The following is a 22850-nucleotide window of genomic DNA, read 5'->3' as shown; positions in this document are numbered from 1 at the left end:
AGACATGTTTTATAATATAGGGTATCGGTTTTATAGTTAAGGAGACAGCTTTCATAATATAGGGCAGCGGTTTTATAGTTAAGGAGACAGCTTTCATAATATAGGGTATCGGTTTTATAGTTTAGTAGACAGCTTTTATAACATAGGGTATCTGTTTTAAAGTTAAGGATACAGCTTTTATAATATAGGGTATCGGTTTTATAGTTAAGTAGACAGCTTTTATAATATAGGGTATCGGTTTTATAGCTAAGGAGACAACATTCATAATATGGGGTATCGGTTTAATAGCTTAGTAGACAGCTTTTATAATATAGAATATCGGTTTTATAGTTTATGAGGCAGGTTTTATACGAAAGGATATCGGTTTTAAAGTTTAGGGTGAGTTTTAGACGATATAATATCGCTTTCATACATTGGTTTTGATATGATATAGATTTTATAGAATATGATATTGCTTTTTATACAGTAGGATATTGGTTTTATATTGTATGATATAGGTTTTATACGATAGGATATTTGTTTCATACGGTAGGAAATGCACAGACATGCAGTTTTATTATATATATAGTGGAAACTACGTGTATTATTAGAATGTATTTAATATCTCGGTTGATGCTAGACATTATGTAATGACCTCCACCAATACATTAAGAAAATTACACGATCAAACAAACCTATATACGAGATTTAGAGATTTAAATAGAACAGTTATGTTATTTTTTATGAAAAAAATATGAATATGAAAGATCAAATCAATGTAGGTTACATAAAACAAATCAATGTAGGTTATACAGAAATCAATGCAGGTTATATCTCTGCTTTTAAAAGTAAGTACTTATTGACAGAATAACAGTAAATTATTCAGTACATTTACTATGTTTAGACTTAATCACTTTTCCAGGACCATATTAATATGATTTGCTATCTCCATTCAATTACCACTAGTTACTCAGAAACCAAGGTGGCTTTAGAAGCACCGAGTTTTTTGAGTGATTGCAAGTCTAATTACTCTAGACAATACTAGTCTTTTCGATTTTCGTATTGCCACAAAACACGTTGGTTTGTAATTCATTTTGATCACATAAGGAATAGAGATCTTTTGATACAGAATTAATCTACTATCAATATATATTCAGCCAAGTTTAGAAACGACTTCAGTCACTTCATTATTTCCTAAAGCCTCTTACCGACTTCTTGGTGATGGTGTAAGCTGTTATGTCAGGGTGCGAGAAACTTCATGTAAATAACTTAGAGATGTTACATAGTGACTTCTTAGTCAGTCAACATTCTCAAATCTAATCTTACTTCCTTTATCTACTTTATAAATACTATGTCATTCAATATTCAATTCTATGGTAGTAAAAATCTATACTGCTTATGGCGAATTGTCGGAAGGTTGTAATATCGTATTTGAAATGGTAGTTAAGTATTTTACTGCTTATGATGAAATGTCGAAATTGTTGCTATACCATTTGAAAAATGAAACAGTCATTGCTCAATAACGCCACGCCAATGACAATTCTAGTAGTTCATACCGATATTATAGTTAGTTACACAGTTGCCAGATATTGAGGAGCCCATGTCGGCTTTGCAACAAGCAGAATCTTAGATCAATAGGTTTCCAGTCAACCAGATCTTCGAAGCAAATCTAAGTTCAGTAAGGCAAAATGCGTTTTGTTTGAAGTTACAATTGCACTGTTGACAATCCATGATTAGATCAATATTGCTTATACACGACTTTATTACAACATAGTTTTTTCCCCTGTGATTAAAAAGAAAGACGCTTTCATGTGTTTGCAATTTCTCAGAACCTCGAAGGCATGTTAGTGTGACTGTATTGTTACATGGTCAAATTACGACGAGTAATCTGATATAATTTAGTTTAGAAATCCCTTATCAAATTAAGCGAATGTCGAGATTTAGAATTAATGTATTTTTTATGCCGTCAATTTGATTTGAATAAGGCTTTGTCTTCAATAGTTCAGTTGTTTATGGGTGATAGTTTCAATATGTCAACACCATGCACTTTTATGGGATAAAATGATAACCATATCAATATTTATAATATAAACTATAGACCAGGCCTAGTTGAATATCCCCTCCAAACTCGGCTGAAGATCACAGAGACGATTGGTTGTTGGTAATGTCAATATTTCAACACATTGCACTTTTATAGGTACACTTTAGGTCACAGTGTCAGCTACCACAGTAGAATCTGATGATTTCTAATAATCAGTTCTAATTATTTTGATGATTTTGAAGTTGAACTTGAAAGACATTATGGCGTTGATTGTGAATAGTTTGACTGTTAAAATATATCAATGTCTTTAAACATGAGGATTTGAACTTGGACATAGAGCAATAGTGGTGATAAAAAATTACGTAGGTTAAAAACTGATAGCAATCAGATCAAGAAAGCAATTTTAATGCAATCCGTTGTTGAGCTTAAATTAATTTTCATACTTCCGTGTGAACGAAATATTGATTATACTTAACATGGTACTTTTTTGTACATAATTTAAAGAGATTGCGTTATCGTTATATTTTTCCAATTTCAATGTGAACTTCTTCAGTGACTTTTCCACATCGCGTCAAAATTGATTCCAAATTTTTTCTAATGGTAACTCCATAAATAGATCTTAACGAATATTTTTATTTTGTGTCATCGCAAATATTTATACAATGAAAGACTGAAAGCGTGTACTTTTAGATTCAATTTTGTTATTCAACAAAACAGCATGTTACTTTCCACATTATATGAATGAAATCTCTTTCTACTTGAACTAAAATGACCAACCACGGCGTTCATTTCAGAAAATTCTAAAGAGTGGATAGATTAAGTAATTTCCTATAAACTTTATGAAGTAACATGGAGGCGAATGTGGTTCGATTTCCTTTACAGAAGAACGTTTACTTTCAGCTGATTTTCAGAAGAATGTTCGATGCAGTTATATCCGATGGAAACATGAGAAATTCTAGGACCGGAAATACAGTAATAAGCAAGAAATTTCTACTTAAAATATGGCACGAGTACAAACGTTTTCAAATCCAAAGGGTAATGGAATGTGTAGGAGTTCATAAATTTTTATTGAAATTTATTGCAAGCTTTCAGAGAGAGGGGGGGAGAGGTTCTTGCCTTACGTTGACATTTCCCCTTGACAGTTGCCAGTAATAGAGAACATGTGGGATCACTGAGGGCGTCGACGACTAAAACAGCAAAACATAAGAGGAGACGTTTTAGATCGCCTATCGACTTAAGTCCCATTTAAAATAAAAATTGAATTTAATTTTAATTTAGTAGATAAAATATATAATTTAAGTGTTCATAGATTTCAGGTCCTAAATATTCCTTTAAAATTTGAATTTGAAGATCAGCTGATATGATTTGTAACTGAATGAAGATATCTGTTATCAAAATAGAAACACCAGCTGGTGATATCAGATAAATTAATGATCTTATAGACCTACCTTTATGCGACCTCCATGGAAAGTTTGTGAATAGTGATCACCTAAACTCAGATCTTTGTAATCAATTTTCCATAACAAGCTGGCTAATTCTTGTTCATATCTCCAATTTCTGAAAATAGAATTATCACAGATTAAGAATGTCAAGCTCGTCCCGTGATGCCTACACGTTTCGGTTACTAAATCCTCCTGGACGACCACTGTTCGAAATGAAAATAATCACATGGTATGAATTCACCTCAGAATCCAATACTACCCACCCGCCCCCTGCTCCCCGTAAAGACAAAAAGTTCGTACCTGTAGATGAGGTAACATATCACAATAGATATTAACAATATACCACCAACTGTACCGCCTACTGCTTCTCTTGTATAAGCTAGAATATAATAGATACCTATGATTAAATTTTGAAAATCGAAAATGCGTAAATGTCCTGACCATGCCGTTTTATTCTCTTATACCAGCTAATTTGATTGTATAGAAAACCAAAATCTAGTGTATTATCAAATACAGTCATACACAATATACACACTACAATAAAAATACACATTTAGAAGTACATATATCTAAAAGGGAATCTGAATTCTGTTACATGAAATACATTACTATGTCTCATAGTTCAGGGCATTATGTCTGTAATTCTATCAATATATATCACAAACAATTTCATAAACTGGAAAATAGAAGGAAGAAGGAAACGCACAGTGGAACAATTTTAATTGTTATGATTTTAATATTATTTTCACTGATTCAGTCATTAGGAACATAAATTATGTTATTTTAGATAACAAAGCTTGACACACAGGCAACTTTCGCCATGATTTACAGCACAAAAATTATAAATCTGAACTACACGAAATAATTTCATCAGACATAATTACCAATTCCCAAGATAGACACGAGAAAAAAAATCTTCTCATTAAGTCAGCTTTTCTACCTATTTTTTCATTTCATGTTTATGGTATAATGAGTGATCAAGTTTCGCAATTTTCAAAGCTAAAAAGTTTCAATTCTCATTTCACGACTAGCTTAAGCTTACTTTTCATCTTTACATCAGATCAAAGCATTCAATTCTTTTTCTTCAGTTATGTGTAAATAGTTACCTATATTTAACCGGATTTGAAATGTTATTTTTTATTACTGAAAAAATAGATACATATGTTTTAATACTATTTGACATATTCATTTTGACAATTTGTTTTCTACTTTTAAAAGCAACAAATGACAAATTTGAATTACAGTGCCACCCCCCCCCCCCCCCTTAAACACTTTTCAATTACATGAAATAGGGGGGGGGGGCGTATATTGCCGTCACCCATTTCCATCCGTCCGTCCGTCCACAATTGCTGGTAAACACTCTAAAAAGCACCATTCCTGACTGATTTCGACGAAACTCGGTATGATTGTTTGTAAGGTTGAATATTTCATACTGGTGATTGTTACTTTACTGCCAAATATTTTTATTTAAAATCAAAGCTGCCAGTGGGCGTATATATCTTAGTACTTGGTGAAAACACAGTCAAAGTGTGAATTTTCAAATGGATTTTATTATCACAGTTCCACAATTTTCAGACGCGAACCACCCAATTCAACACAAGGCTACGATATTTGCTGAACTTTTTTTTTAAATTTCGATCAGTTCACTTCAGTATACCAATTACTATATCAAATATTATGCACTCACCCGAATTCAAAGGGGAATATTATTAAAGCAAGCTGTAACATTTTCAATGGATCGTAGAAAGAGATATGACACTTCACAATAAATATTGACGTCTTTGGCTTCCACCTTGCTAAATCATCGGAGAATACATTTCAAATAGTAGAAAAACATTTACACTTTTTATCTATTAGATATCGCCTTCTCTCCAGTAAATTTTGTTTAAAGGGATTGTAAAGAGGTTTTCTAACAAATTTTATATGTATCGAGAACACTGAGATAGTTTTAATAGAATTGCAGGAATCACAGACATCTGAATGTAAATTGGAATGGTTCAAATGGATGCTAAGTATTTGATGTCGTCACCAATCACAAAGGGGCTTATTTGATACAATCATATTTTGCGATTAGTGACGGCAAACAACTTAGTTTTATTGCAATTGCAGGAACCGCATACGTCTGATAAAAAATTGTAATGGTGCTAATTGATGCTATCAGTGTCTCCAATACGTATATAAAAAAAACCTCTTTACAATCCCTTAAAGTCAAATTACGATATCGGTGGTGAAAAGTGAAAGACAGAAGCGTATAACCTAATCTAAAAAATACACTGTCGAAGTACTTGATGATAATCAAGACAATTTGTCAATAAGTAAGCAAAAGTTTGAAATAAAGAGAAAGTAAAGACGACAGTTGAGCTAATCAAAATATCATTTAGATGATGTTATCTTCAACAAATACTAACTTTATGCTTAGAGGTCGAGTGTCTACGTTAAATGTCATCTATTTTTGAGCAAGACTACATCATGAACAGACTCCAGACTCTCTTTCACAGTGCTCCAACATACCAGTCTGGTATTGAGAACATAAATTTGATTTAGCTGAATATGGTACTACAAAAAAAGCAAAAACCAATGCAAATTTCAAAGCCATGACTACTTAATGAAATTAACGCACGGTAATGGTATTGTGATCAGGGGCCAGATTGCAATATCTAAAATAATGAAGAACTTAAAAAAAAAAAGGTTAAGGTCTTTTATATGATATGGCTTGCGATAGTTTGGATAAAGTTTTGTGCTTGTAAGACTTTCTTTTTAAATGAAATTCAAATTTTCAGAACTTTATGTCGTAATGAAATATCAAACACGGATTTTACAGGTCATATAAGTAAATAACTAGAAAGCTGTATCCCTGCGTGTCATTTTAACGAATAAAATCTCTTACAGTGTAATCTTAATTAGGTTTCTTATATAACGTAAAACTATTAGTTTTTTCACAAATATTACACAATAGAAAGCACAACTGAAGTGATTCAGAAAATCACAATTTCTCTGTGTATCAGAGACGGTTCCATTTACATGTATTTCAATTTCCTGAAATTTCAGAAAAATATTAGCATTAATATTCAGGTTATATTAGCATCATCATTAGGTTTGTATATGTTTGCAAAAATGATGAATATAGTCTTTTTTGTGTTTTAAATTCGAAATGGCGTTAAAGACGTATAAGGGCAAACAAAACCTCATTCGAATAGTTTATGAACATTCAGAAGTCATGAATTTCTCGAAGAGTAAAATCCATTAACTTACATATATACACGAGCGAGTTCAGCCGGGTCAATATCAAGTCAATCATAAAATAGGTCCAACTGCTGGTCAAACCTCTCATTGTTGAATCATTACTTAGATTATGAGGAAGAAAATCCAGTCCATTGGGACCTAAGCAATCGTATCTATTCAATCGAATATAAGTAACATTTTACACATAATTACAAATCTATTCCCGAATTCCCCATCACCATACGTCGCTGGTTTCTATTACATATCTATTTAAAAGATGATGTTTGCGACGTTCATGAGACTAAGGCATAGCAAAACCCACAGAGGATGTCATATCGCTTCACTATGAATTTAGCTTTCCAACAATTCGCCATCAGTATCCAGAAACATGATTGCGACAGAAAAATTGTGAGATTACAAAAAAAGAAAATAAATTGTAACCTTTTTTCAATTAGTTCGACTCTGTCCGATTTTGGATCCTTAATCATAAATAAGCATAATATTTTCCCCTCGTAAAACTGTATATTTTATTATACTAATAACATATTTTGTTCTATCAATAATTCAAGAGTGCTTACTATTTAAGAATGGAGACATGAAATATCAATTTCAATCATTTCTGGAAACATTTTTCGTGATTTCTCCCAGATTTTACTGACTTATATTGACCTAAAAGACTTAGGGAAGTATAGAAAGAAATAATACGTGATCTGACTTCACGTTTACTTTTTATTTAGTCTTTACTTAACCTTAATTTAGTTAGAAACAGAAATTAAAAGGTTTTATTCTGATACTGAAGAGTAAGTCTATCGTTTTCTCTAAATCATTGTATATTCTGGAAACATACTTCAACCGCTAGCTCGAAATTAGTTTTTTTGTTCAAGAATTACGAATTGCTTCTTGTATTATCTATAATATTATGTTATAAATAGAAGTACATGTATAGCTTCATAACATAATAATAATAAACAACGTAAGTTAAATATTCTAGAAAAACAGATGTTATAATGTTATAAATCTAGAAATAAAGTTATAAATGTAAAAAATATTGTCATAAATCTGAAAACGATCATAAAAAATGTTACTATCTTGAAAAACAGTTATAATTCTATTGAATTGGCATCATCATTAATGCAAAATTCCTACTTAAATATTAATGACTTTAATATGAAACCTAAGAAATGTTCTTACTACCAAATCCGGATATATATTATATAAATCTATTAGATGATGTTATAAATCTATAAAAAAGTTTATAAATCTATTTTTAACTTTGACGAAATTCGGTGTTGAATCCTTATATCCACGAAAATAGGTTACACCACTGTATAAAAGTCACTATAAGATTCATAATGACCTAAATAATAAACGTAAGAAAATGATTAATGATATATATTATATAAATCTATTAGAAGATGTTATAAATCTAAAAAAAAGTTTATAAATCTATTAGATAATTCTATAAATCTAGTAATATTGTTATGTATCCAAGTATAAAAGTTACTATAAGATTCAATGACCTAAATATTAAACAAAAAATATTCTACGGTACCAAGTCCGCAAATATAATTATTAATCTATAAAATGAAGACAGTTATGAATCTATTAAATAATGTTATAAATCTAGAAATACTGTTATATATCCAAATATAAAAGTCACTATAAGATTCATAATGACCTAAATAATAAACGTAAGAAAATGATTAATTGTAAGATCAAGAAAGTTGATTGTAGAAAACCTATATATAAAAATAATATTCTAATCAATGATGTTAGCTGCTGGGCTTATTTTCTGTAATAGACTACTTCTAATGGTTTGTTATGAGTACTGGTTGTAGAATTAATTAATTACATAGAACTATAAAATCACAACCCGCACAGCAACAAGACATAAAATTTCACATGTCAGTTGTTAAATTTGTTTTCATTAAGATAAATGGACTATATACAGTCAGCTGGAAAGAAGGGAATATATTCTGTAACATCAGAGAGATACTGTCTCTAATGTCTACTTATACCAGTCATGCATTTCCCACTGTACACGTTAAACAATGATAAACTTCGTGTACATAGACAAATTGAAATCAAGGGAATATGTTAAGGGAGCTCTTGATGACAATGAAAATAAACAAAATTCCTTTCAATGTAATTTTATGATGCTTTATCCAGATAAAATCTAAACGATCAATCACAAATAATGTACAGACGATTACGAATAACGTACTAATAATGTAAATAACGTACAGCTATTGTATAAGTAGCATAAAATACATTTACAATCAACAACAAGTATAATATGTAATCGTAAGGTTATTGATGGATACAAACAAAGGCACATAGCCACAGATACAGACATCATTCAAAAGACATTCCACTTACAATTATAGCAAACGTTTAAAAAAGATCATAAAAATTACAATCGTAAACAAAGGTACCCATAAATTTAACAATGGAGATGTAATACTATCTCATTATACATATAATTATATACATGTACAGGTTACAACACCATGAGCATATAATCATGATCGCTGTGCACTCATACAAAGCTACAATTGTATTCTTCTACATCAAAACTTACTTTTCTTAGGGATACACCTCTCATGCCGAAATCCACAACTAGGTTCATCTACAGGTGGAGACCCTGCTATCCATCGAATTGATTCGCCTTCATAATAATGGAATGACTGAAAGTGACATTTTGAGGAACTATAAGTTATCTGGATTGTATTATTATTTAACAATTCAACATAAGGTCATATTATATCTATGGGACAATTACGAGACATCGTAAAGTAATTATTGGTGACAATAGAGTCTGTTAGAAATCTGATAGTTAAATTAAACTATTACTGTTACATAAATTGAATGTGTGTCTGGACACATTTCTTTATTTGAAGCCATATATTGTCACCTTGACCTTCTTAATGGAAAGTCGAACGGCTCGACCTGTTGAGTCTTTGGCCTATATAAACCCTCTCATGGAAACGACTTTTCGCATGGTAGAACTCGTTGGATACATTTCGCATGGTAGGACTCGTTGGATACGACACCTCGCTAAGTAGGGCTAGTTGAATACGATATTTCGCTTGGTTGGACTAATTGGATACAACATTTCGCTTGGTAAGACTTGACGGGTACGACATTTCGCATGCTAGGGCTAATTGGATACGATATTTCGCTTCATAGGACTAATTGGATACGACATTTCGCATGGTAGGATTGATTTGATACGACATTTCGCATGCTAGGTCTAGTTGGATACGACAAATCGCATGGATGGTCTAGTTGGATACATTTCGTTTGGTAGATGAAACATTATATTTACCGGCAGTTCTGTAAGATTTTCACTCAATCGGAAGACACCGATGGGTAACAATCCCCACTCTCCGTTACCCAACTGTCTTCTGGCCACCAGAGAAAAATTCCCTTCAGCATCACCAACTGTATTGATTCTACTGATGTAGCCCATAGCACCTGGAATATAAATATAAATGAAAAGGGTTGGAACGTCTTTCGTGTCATTATTGGATAAGCGGAACTGGTCAGTGCGACCAACTTGACCGGCAAAATGTGTTATAGATTTTTGTAATTATATTAATCAGAACTGAAGTATATATACATTTTATCTATCCGATAGCTTTTCGAATTTTTGTCCATTTTATTGTTGTTTCCCCGATAATAAGGAGAAACCTCGATTCTAAGGGACAATTCGATATTTATCTGAGTAGTTGCACATGAGATTTAAAATAAGAATTCGAATATTAGTTAATCAGATTATCGTGTGATAATGTATCGAATGTTATTGCGCATTCGAAAGTATAAATAGCTCCCTTCCTAACATCAAAGCACATATACTCTGAAATTATCCTTTGACAGAAATATATAACATGTGTTTAACGATTAATACAAAAGGATATAAAGAAGACTATCGTCTATTAATTAACCATTATGTTCCAATAAATAACGAAAGCGATATTATTCATGTCTCGCCATTATATCATCTATAAACTGTCCTAAAACTCTCATTCAATTCTTTATCCTTTTTAAAATTAGTGTCGTTAGAAATTGATGGATTTTTTATGTCTAGTCTTTCCTTCACTTTGTCCATTTCACATCCTCGTATCAGTCTATCCAATTATATTATAGCACACTATCCGAGTTTTTGTATATCTTATATAGATTTTAAACATGGGGTAAATTGCCTATAATTGCACAAAAAATCAAAAGATAGCTTGCCAGGCAAGGTAAAATACAAAGTCTTAAGTGGCTTCATAATAAATTTTCAAATAATCTTAAAAATAATTTTAAGTATTTTATCAAGGCAAAACAGTTCATGAGATTATCACCAAATTCAAACATCGACGTACATACAAGGGCCTTTTGCTACCAATATGCGAACCAGACTGGGATCTATACATGCATACTAAGTGTCATCAATATTGGATAAAAACTGTAGCTTCTATAGTGCCTACGGGGTCGACGGCAATAGATGTCCATATTTCAGTGTGGGCCTTTAATAAAATTATATGTGCTATTGTTATGTACGTTGCGACTTAATTTTGTAATTATGGTATCATACAAAATGTCATGTTCAAATAACTAACAGGTTCTGATGTGAACCTGATTCGATGATGACGATCTGTCTTGCAGACGATCAAATATATCGGAGACAAATATCAAACATATATTATTTATAGATTATAAATCCTGTTGGAGACGCGATAAGCTTGAGATTTTATTCAAGACTCTAATAGGCGACAAAAATCTCCGACCAAGACCGCCCGACGTGTGCCCGCACTTTAACTGCATTTTGAACTGTAACAGGTTCACATATTGGCAGTTCGCCTAAATCGAAGGTCTGTATGAATTAAATCTCAAAATTTCGAACTTGAGCATGCTCACTCGAATTTGAGAGAAATATCATCATAGCCTAGTCAGTTCAAGGCCATGTTCATGCCCCCAAAAATCTATCATGGATGCCACTGTCTACAGAGATGAGTGCTCGGTACAGGGGCGGTTTTCTGATTTTTCAGATATAGCACAACACACCAGTTTTTTGTCTTTCTTACATAAACTTTACCTATGGGGTAAATTGTCTTTGATTGCATTAAAATTGGAAAATAATTTACGCCTATTATGAAACACGGTTTTTCTTAATACTGTGACCCCACTGTGTTGATGCAATTATAAGGCTCCGGTCACCCACCTGGAAAACACATCAATTCGAAAATCTTTGAGGAAGTCTTTATCTGAGGAACATTTGCAATCATATAACCGCACACCCTCTGAGACTTGTCTTTCATTCATTCAATAATGTAATCATCTTTCATTTTGAATTAAAAATATGACGGATGATGTCTTACAATTACTCCTTAAGACCAGAATCCAGACTTAAAAACTTCTGCATGGATGGTGGCAAATTTTTGATTGAATTTCTCTTGTGAAGATTTTAGAATATTAGAACATACTACAAATTAGATAGATTTAAATAATTTCATGCACATTTCACAAGCTTATTCGGTATTTCATATGGTAGTTACGTTCACTGACATTTGCCTGTAATATTTTCATAGTGCGATAACTATAGTTGACATTTGATAAAATGATAAATGATCGTATCTAAAATTAGGATTACACCTAACAAAAGCAAACACAAAACCTTAGTGTACAAACATCGTATTATCATTAACTCTTATGTAACTCTCTACCCAGTTGAAACACTGAGTAGTTCTCAGAAAGTAGACAAGAATATTCATGAAATTATAATTATGCTATTTCAATTTCTTTTATATCAAATTCGTAACCTTGTATTTATGAAAAGGTTCAACAGGGTTTAGTCTCGGCATGGGTCTTTATATATTTAAGCCGGTTTTCCCCTATCAGTGAGGTAGTGAGGGTCTGATATAAGTAAAGCGTCTAGTCGTTCTGATGAGACAAGACCTATGTTTCTTGTGCTACAGACTGTAAAATTAGGAATCCCGGAAAATCTTTCCCTAATTGCCCACTGTATGGCGTTGTCTGTCCGTCCTCATTAGACACATCAGATACAGACAATAAGACGTAAAACTCCCTTTCATTTCAATTAAATTTGTAAAGAAAGGTGCAGTTAAGTTCCGATCGCAATGAATCAACCATTGTATATACGGCCTGAAAGACTCTCGTAAAACCGCTCGCGTCATTCTAGCATGATTTTGAATTTATCAGTAATAATGCGTTTCCTTTTTTGGGTTTTGAGTGATTAATTTCAGTATATGTGCCTTGGAAACAAATCAAAACTAGAAAATACTCCGTAATATACCAAATCATAATTTGGTTCTTGATAAAAAATAATGAAATTAACATTATTACATGTAAATAATTCAGATGAAGTCTGCTACAGCTAGTATTAATGGCAAGGAATAGATTTATCTGGTTTATGGTGTGATACTGATTTAACAGTCATATCTACTCAAGTCAAATTCTGTAAATGTCAAACTGTACCAATTATGTTCATAGTTAAATTTGTTTGAGTCGTTGCCGGTAAAATTGAACTACCACACGATCTTCTACAATAATGTCAAGATATTACAAACTTCGTTTTATACCTTGACTACAATAGCCATCTGTCTTGTATCAAAGAATGCGGCTATTTCATTGGGTTGTACGCACATTAAACATTATGGCTTATTAGCTACAGACTTTCTATCGAGATAAATCCAGATAAATCACCGCATTTAAAAGATTCTGTCATACAAGAAGGTGGCTATTGCAGTCAAAGTAAAAGAGTTCGTAATAGCTTGACCATTGTGTAGATACCTCACGACTAACGGAGTAATGGTTAATAACGACTTTTTTTGCCATTATCAGTTTTATTATATGGATAGTGAAGCGTAAAATCTTTGAATACATTTTTTAATAATTCTAGGAGTTTGGTTTATTGAAGTCACTTTGATGTGAAGTGCTATTCTCCAAATGATTGTCTCCTATAAATTGAAGTTGATATCAAGGAACTCAATAGATATTGATAATGTCGACAACTTTATGATCTTTTTTTTCTTTAAAACTCATTAAAGGTACAGACATGTGATTAGCTGTTAATCTTGTATCAAAAAACTGAAAAGCGAGACCACACTCCCGTTCAAAAGAAAAGAATCAAGTTTGGCTGGAATTAGACTGTTGATCATTATGTAGATAATGAAAATTCACTTCATAAAACATTGATGTTAGAAGATTTTATTTCTTACTTTTATAAGTCATGCCTTTGATGTTATCAATAATCAATCGACCATCTTTTATGTCCTGTTGTTTATTGAGGATTTTATCAGCGGCTCTGGCATACAACCATACAGCATCATACAGATAGGCGGCTTCTGGCTTTATCTGGAATAACAAACAATTGAAATCAGTGTTGTGCAATTATGATCAATATTAATAGTATTCTGGTCTGGTAAAGAAATTTGTAGCAGAAATATATATATGTGATTGTAATTAACAATGAAGCACTGTAAAATATATTTAGTCTTCGGTTGTAACTTAAACGAAAGCCAAAATCATTCCTTGAATCATACCAAAAAAATAAACAAATAATTAAAAATAGTCTACTTAAAATGAGACCAAGCTTTCGTTCCTTTTGTATTAACTTTTATTTTCAATTTTTTTTAATAGACCCCACATCAGTTAAGGTCTAAAGACGGACGAATATTCGTCACTTTGATAATACTGTGAGACAAACAAATTCCGAGAAGCATTATCCTGCTTTAAAAAAAATCTGGTTCTGAAACAATCAAAGCCAATAACAGATTTTTTAGTATTGTGTAGGTAAACCGGTTGTGGAAATTCTAATGGGAATATAACTTAAGTCTATGAAAAGGATAGATCATTTATTTCCAAACACCGGTGAGACTGGGTGTACAAGGCAGACTCAATGGCGGGGACAACTGTCAGGGCTGAATTCAAAATTTGGCAACTCTGTGTAGGTGTCATTTTCGTGCACCCCCCATGAAGCGTCTGAGAGAGTTCTTCCAAGAAAATTTTCGAAAAATTAAATTGATATGGTCCATTCTGACACATATTTTAAGAATATTTTATGTATAATAATCATAATAGGGGTACATCTGGAGTGCAAACCAACTCCCACTGGCAAACACATTCTTTTGGTAGTTTAATATCAATTACATCCGCTTGTTATGCGACACATGCACGTAGAAAATATTAAGCGTCTAATTGACAAATAACGAGCAATTTTTGGATCACCAACTGTACACGAACCGTGTAATAAAGAAATATCATCATCTAGCAGATAAGTAGCTTATCAATCGAATTAAGTATGATGAGCACATCATTGTTCCCTACACAAACCAGATATAAGCAGCTTTATTAGAAAATAAATAAATTGTACATAACAAAGGCAAACTTCTAATTGGCATCTGGCATCAAAGTAATGCTATTTCTTCCACTGGCTATATTCAATTAATGGAAATCGATAGGGATCATCTGTACCTTGATACAGGGATAAAACTAAAGCTAATAACTTTAATCTGAGAAAATTGATGTCTATATTATCATAACCATATATTTGACGGATGGATTTATCCGATGGCAATAAGGGCTCCATATACTGGCAAACTACCAAAAACACTGTTCAGGTCGACTGGAGACTCAAAGCATGCCATTCAGACCATACTCTGTTTTAAAGTGGTTAAGTTGCAAGAATTCGTTGCCAATATTCCGACTGCTCAATTCGACAAATTGAATTTTAATAGAAAGTAAAGCTTCGATTATTCACATTAATTAAAATTAAAACAAAGCTTCGTTTAGTTTTTTATTAGCTTTTATTTTTAATAAATCCACTTTAGTTAGGATCTAAAGACGGCCCACTTGAACGTCCGTCAGATTGATGACACCGTCAGCCAACCAAATTCCCAACGCTGGGATTTTGTGACCCATGTCAGTCGCAAGGTCAATCTCACTTTAAGCCTTCGCGTGTAGATCAAAGTATAACCGTATTGCAAAATAAAAATAAAAGATAAAATAAATCTTTATCACTGGAAGCTTAACGGATTATATTTATAATACCCACATAAATACGAAGACTTGGTTGGTAGATAAATTCTAGAAGCTCAATAAAATTTAGAAAATCAGTAAAACTGTGTCTGTTGATAAAAACTCTCTACCTATATCTGTAAATTATCTCGACAAATAATTTAATTAAGACAGCTAATTTGTCTGGGGTGTATTTCTTCTATCAGTCAGATGGTTCTTTTAGATAGAGACTAGCAATATTAATAGGCATGCATCGCTCACAACATTTTTCAGACAGGTTTGTAAAGGGACACGGCTAGATAAATTTCAACCTTTAAAATCTTCTTTAGTTGGTCATTGGAAAAGGCGCTTCTTCGTCACTCCAGTCGATCTTTAGCCACGATTTGTTTGGACGGATTCCAAGATTTCAACTTGTTAGCTACAAATGTTTCAATATTTTCTTAAACAAATGATGCAATATTCGACCAAAAATGTAATTTATGTTTCTTCAAAGCTTCGCAACATCTAAATGATGAATAAGGCAGTATCATCTATTCTGGATCAAGCTCGATTCAGCTGAACTTGCAGTTCAAAGCATCTGCGAAGTGCTAATTGTACCTCATTTGCAACTTCAATGGTTGATGACAAATTCTTTTTTTTATGAGCACGTGTCGAACATCGAGGGCAACTGCGATTTTTCATTCTTCCTATTTTAACGTAATTCAGCGATTGATTTAAGCATTGTGCCATGAAAGAGAGTAAAATTTGCTTTAAAGGTTCGACAATAAAAGAATAAGAATTTTCACGCAATGTTACTGTTATTTTTATTGTAAAGTCTTACTGTTAATGACTAGCATGGAATTTTGACGCGAACGGATTAAAAGCTACTTAGGCAAATGTAAGTGCACTTCCACGGTTAACCTTCCCAACTTCCACAAACTCTTATAGCTTAAATCTTCTCCTGGGTTACTGTAAACACTTTAATACACTCAAATTGTCTTTGCTTAATCTAATTCAGTTAGAGAGTTGGGATTTGTTTTTCATTATTGTCTTTCTTTTTCAATTATAACTGATATAACAAGATAATTGGATTTTCTCTTCGGATTTTTTTTCATTATGTAAAATCTCAGGAGAGGTCAGCTTGGTCTAGTTTAATCCGAAACCCTCCTATGCTATAAAATCATGAACAATATGCTACCAATTTGGCATCATAAATCATCATGCATTAATCCTTATCTGTTTTAAAACCCCACAGGAATATTTTGAAGGACAAATCCACAAAACAATATGCTCGTTTTTAGGTGTTGGGAAACATTTGATATTAGTTGATAAAGGTCTTAACTTACATAAGGAGACATAAAGCATTTCGCTCTTCCTTGAACTTCAACGTTGTCATCCAAGGTATAGGTTAAAGAGACCAAAGACACATTATCGAAGGCACATCTCGGCCTATATTTTTTTCATTAAGTCAGTTAATGTCTCTGTAATTGTTTATTCTCGGTAACTAGCATATTAAGACTCTACGTAACTTAAGATTTCCGTGTCGTCGGCAATTACTAGATGTTACTCTATAAAACCTTATATTAATATTGTTATAACACGAGGAAATTCTATTAGACATAAGAAAATCTGAAATATTATCAAATTATTGAAGAAGCTGTTAATATTGATTGAATTAACCCAGTGATGGCACTTAGTACTATTTTATTACGACCCTAATATAATCGTTAGACCATATTATTCTTTAATACTAATATCATTTAAAACCAATAACTCCTTTTTACAAAAAAAGGGAGGATATCAAATCTCATGGTGACCTTTCCCTAGTCTTTCCATTAAATTATACCACTTTTTAAGTCACAAGTCACATTGTAGAAGAAAGACAGCTTATGGTAATTGTAAACTCTAACATGTCCATGTTAACGGAGAGGGTATAAAAGCCGTTGTGAAATTGTAAGCAATGGTGACCACAGATTATTTCCAAAAGGTTAAAAATGATAGAAAATGAAATTGTTATAACCGTTTCGTTCAATTTTCCAAGTACCACGCTTTTGGTTGTAGGCCTAGTTATATGTTAGGGAGCAAAGAGTTTTTCAAAAAAGCAGTGTTACATTGTAACCAGTGACAGTGGCTATATCGGATGTACAAATATGTATTTTAGATAGCCATCAGACACACGGTCGCAAAATCGTTTCTGTAAGACTCGACATTTCCTAAAAACTGCACATAGTACAATTTCTCATTAATGATCGGTCTTTGTTCAAAAGATAACCACAAAGGGTTGAGTAGCACGAGACATTCACAGAAATACATTTGTTGTCCATTCACTGCTCATTGCATGGTTGGACGTCCTCATTAACCACAAATTAAATTTGGCTATCAAATGTAGAACAAAAGTGTGTACAACTCCAGCTAATTTCAATACTATCGTCTCACTACACCATGAACTGAGACATATTGTATCGATTTTAAATGACTATTCTAATCCTAGCCCAATTCCTTAATCAAGAAAATTCTCGGAAACATTGAGAGCGTAAACTACAGTTTTGCTTCTTATTCTACTTACTTATTGCTCAATGTGAATATCCTTCAATTAGACAAATTAAAAAGCCAATTGTCTTCTAGATATTCTGTAGGGAATATAGTGATATTGTTGTATTGGATATATTTCATAATGACTTGCGGCAACCTACAGTACGACTGAACTGAACCAAACGCAACTACCTACGGTTGGACTCACTGTATATCTTTTGATATTCTCATTCGGATCACTGGTTCCCTATAGGGGGGGGGGGGGGGAATTTCCAATTGTAGGTGGTCTCAACAGACTGGCAGAGTTTGTGGGCAACTGAATTTATGCTAGGAACTGGTAACTGGGGAATCCTATCTGCGCATCTGCCGTAATTTGGTCTTCTCGATTGCTATCCGATGAGATGCTTTAGGCGCAGTAAATCGGAGCCATTAATCGGGCGTGTTAACAAGGAAAACAAATTGGGAAATAACTGTTTTAACGTTTGTTCTCTCGTCCAAAGCCACACATAAGCCCTTGATCAAAATGAAAGTATATATATATTTAATTCCGTTTAATAGCTGCATGTGTACCATTATAAACCATTATCATTGCTATATCAGTTTTTCAATATATTTTGTATACGTCATATTCTAATCGGATCAACCTAGTAAACCATTATCAAACCAGAGTAAACTAATACGCCTTACCTTTTTCATTATATCTAGATGTCGAAAAGGATTTGTATAATTAAATGGTGGAGATTCGAGAAATTTGTTGACGATCTTGGAAAAGTTGAGATAGTCTTCTGCAACTGGTGGAGAATGAACTACTCCTATAAAATGACGAAATGCCGCTGCTACTCGTTTAGTTACATTGTCCGAGAAAATGCCTGAAAGAAAAATGGAAGACATAGACTATGTTAAAAAAATCTAGTTTTCATTTATTGTTATAAAATCTACTAGAACAAAATTGATATCAGATTTATTAGGCATATACTCAAGCATCGAGTGGGTAAGTAGCCGTGGTCTACTGTTGCATTATTTGGACTTTTGATAATTTTTGATAGACATATGTTGCTACGTTGTGCATCGCAGAGCACTGTGCTTGGCAGTTATAGTAACGTCACGATATTTAATGTTACTGAAAACTGAAGACATTATTTTAGTCATCCATGATATATATTGCGCGGAATTAATGGCATGTCTATACAAAAAACATCAAGTTTACCTTGTAAATAATTCTGTACGTTGTTGATATCATAAGCATCTTCGTCAACCCCTACAACTATATATTCTCCGGAATCTAATAACCCTGTATCTTGTAGATGATCCATTAAACCAATAAATTCATAATAGGCACCCAGCATAACATAAACTAAAATAGAGAAAGATACAATTAAAAGTTATATTCTGGTTGTCAATGGTCATCGTTGGTTGTGTTTTTGTGTCACGGTCACGGTTTTATTCGTTGTGAATGGTTAAGTGTGTATGTTGTGGTGTAATATTGCCTTGGCATGCGTGATGCAGTATCATTAACCACGGTTTGTGTTGTAACTGGAAGTTAGACCACGGAACAGTAGAATATGGATTTGCCACAATATAAACTACAACTATAAGACAAATACTTGAAATGGATAGATAAAAATATACTTTTATACGATTATAATTTCAAAGTTTCAATATGGTTCTCACACTGTCATCAGAAATATAATAATGAAGTCAATAAAGGATTCCATTGAAGGATTATTTACTGTATTTGTAATCATATCAAGACAACAAACTTGCAGATTTTTACTTCCAAATGAAATTCTGCTATATAGTACATATTACCAATGAATTGGTAACCATTTTTTTACAACTGTTATGCAGACCAACTCTTACATAAAACGTATAATATGTTTATTTGATTTGATGTTTAAAGATTAACTATTTTGTTGCCTCGGGGTTAAAGAAAGACCAACATAGAAACGTTAATCTTATTTGTAAGAAGCAGGCCATAAAACCTAATGAATTGAAAACCAAAAGTGGATTTGCGTTTTAAGAAGGAAAAGCGTTCTTAAAATAAACAGGAAGAAGTGTTGCAAACCTTTTAGCATTTGAAAAAAAAGACATTGCCGATAAAGTTAGTTATAGGTTAAGATAACAATTTATCTGAATATTTCAGGAATTTAATTTCTAATCCACTATTAGCTTTCTAATGTAACTCAAAATCGATGCAACCTATATATTGAATTGAAAAAAAAACCAGAATCATTCACTTCAGCTAACACTGAAAAGGTTGTGGTTCAAGATAAAAAGATGAAAGAATTTTACGTCTTATTTATCTGTACATGATTGTGCTAATGGTGAAGTGAAACGCCATGCAGTGTGTAATGAAAGTTGGGCATCACAACGGCATATGCCCGTTGTCCGAATACCGACTTCACAGGGATTTAAACATACAAAGTTCATAACAAATGGGATCTCGAATTTTGGTCCATCCTAGCAACGGGGAGTTTTCCACTAATGTTAATATTAAATATTAAATTGTCCTGAGTTGGAACGTATTACATGAGTATCTTGTTCCCTTATAATGATATATTTTTTCACTCTCATACATTGGACTAAAATGTGATTAATACTCTATACATATCAGCAATGTAGTTAGTTCAAAATGAAGAACACAGAACCATAAGCAGAAATACGAAACAGTGTATATTGAAATCAAATGATCGAAGCATTGTCAATCAGAAAAATATACAAAAATGGACACTCCAAAAGGTCAAGTTTTAGACATACGGAAAAACAAAGACACTATCAAATGACAACAGTTCCAAAGCCAGTAATTTGAGACAAATTTTTGAAAAAAGTTTCAAATTCCTTTTAAGACAAAAATCTATAAATCACAAGACTTCATTAGACATTGACACAATAGAAAGTCTCAATTCTCGCCAATATTGTCTTCTATTGTTGGATTATTATTGGTGATGCTTCTTTTGACAGTTAATACCTTTAATGAAGAGAAAGCTTCCCCTAATAAGCTGCTTACGGTACAGATTTCTCTTCAAAACTGTTAAAATCCTGAAGTAATCTTCAATAATTCTCTAGTTATTATCAAACTCCCTGGTGTTTGGTGGATGAAATGACCAGAACTCGTTGTTCTTGAAGAAGAAAAGTGAAGTACACGTACATTGAGTTAATCTTTGTCCAAAACAACTTTACGTTAGTTAACTGGAACAGAATTACACTTTTATATATTTCGGAGGTACCTATTTGCACCATCTGATTTGCCGGACGTATGCCATTCAGAAAAAAAAATGAACAAATCTTGACATAGAAGTTGACAAAGAATTTAGTATGATTGGTATTTGCGCTCGCGAGGTCAAAACCAATTTGTTTTTTTCCTGACGTCATTCCTAAAATCCCAAACTTGAAATCGGAGTTGCGAAGGGAAGATGGTGTATCCATGCAATCTATATAAATATAATATAAAACCCTTGAATCTCTCAAGGGGCAGTTTAAGTAATGTAAGAGTTGAGATATCCAAGAACGTGACATATTTTACTGTAGGAGATAACTGCTTCCAAAAGATAACACTTAATTATTGAAATCAGATATTCTAGCGATACACTGGTTTCAAGAAGTAATCATTATGATAAACTGATTGACCTGTATCTCGTTTAAAAGGACAGGTTCGCCATCCGTCGATCAATTGTGCCTTAGTCTCAAAAAAGGACTTTTTGTAGCTACGCTAATAGGTAATAGTGTTCACAGCTCACCGCTCATTTGGGCCTTCAAATCCATGTGTGTCCAGAATTATCTGTGTTTGAAAGTTAACATTAGAAACTGTAATTCCTAGTTTGAGATATTTTTCACATTTCTAGAACTTCTAAAGACTATATATATTTCAAGAACCAAATCAACCCCCGAAAATGGCAAATATTTCCTTTTAAAGTACAAAAGACATATAGTTAAAAGTGCGGAAAAGGAAGAAAAAGAACAAAAAAATCAAATATCGAAAATCAATATCACTTGTTCTTAATTAATTCACTTCAAGGATACTAACAATTAGTACAGGTTTAAATTGGATTAATTATAACTTTCCGTTAATTAGTGAAGACTTAATTGGAGCCTGATTATAAAACTTGATTATATCTTATATTTATTGATATAATATGAGGAATAAGATCGACAAAGTAGTTCGTAGTTTTACACGTTTGGGCCACCATTGATAGTTTTTGAAAGATTTTGTAGGATAATGATATTTCTGAGTGACCTTTGGATAAAGAAATTAGATGGAAATTTTACGTCCTACTATATCCTGCACCCGACTGTACTAGTAAAGAAGGGCAACATCGATCCGCCTCCTTGCAAGGATAAAGTTCCCCCAGAACTATTTTGGTGACTTCAGTCCAATCAATCCATTAGTTACCAAATTAGACTTATTGATAGTATCGATAATCAGACATAAAATAACTTTGTAATTTCTAAAAATTACCTCAACTTAATAAAGAAGTATATTCAATCTTGTAAAAACTTTTAATTTGTAGGAAATCGAAGTGAAATAATATGAAATGGGTATAAACGTCGCCAGAGTTATCAAATGCATCCCATTAACAGGACTGTTTAAACCAAATGGAAACATAACTCTTTTATATGATTCTTGGCACTTA

The 22850-nt window shown here is 32.6% G+C and overlaps 1 protein-coding gene across 1 annotated transcript in view; it reads right to left on the bottom strand.

Annotated features, from left to right (window-relative positions):
- Positions 1–22850, bottom strand: part of LOTGIDRAFT_91228 (hypothetical protein) — a gene marked incomplete at both ends in the record, with an annotated part of 77637 nt that overhangs the window by 24825 nt on the left and 29962 nt on the right. Inside the window, 7 exons of the mRNA XM_009066833.1 lie at positions 3469–3577; positions 3763–3841; positions 9266–9371; positions 10013–10161; positions 13911–14046; positions 18907–19088; positions 19427–19573. Of these exons, the coding sequence (XP_009065081.1) occupies positions 3469–3577; positions 3763–3841; positions 9266–9371; positions 10013–10161; positions 13911–14046; positions 18907–19088; positions 19427–19573 (908 nt within the window). The remainder of the gene's footprint in view (positions 1–3468; positions 3578–3762; positions 3842–9265; positions 9372–10012; positions 10162–13910; positions 14047–18906; positions 19089–19426; positions 19574–22850) is intronic.

This window comes from Lottia gigantea (assembly GCF_000327385.1).
Source record: "Lottia gigantea unplaced genomic scaffold LOTGIsca_8, whole genome shotgun sequence".
NCBI classification, from domain to species: Eukaryota; Metazoa; Mollusca; class Gastropoda; family Lottiidae; genus Lottia; species Lottia gigantea.
This window is presented reverse-complemented; position numbering and strand designations above follow the sequence as displayed.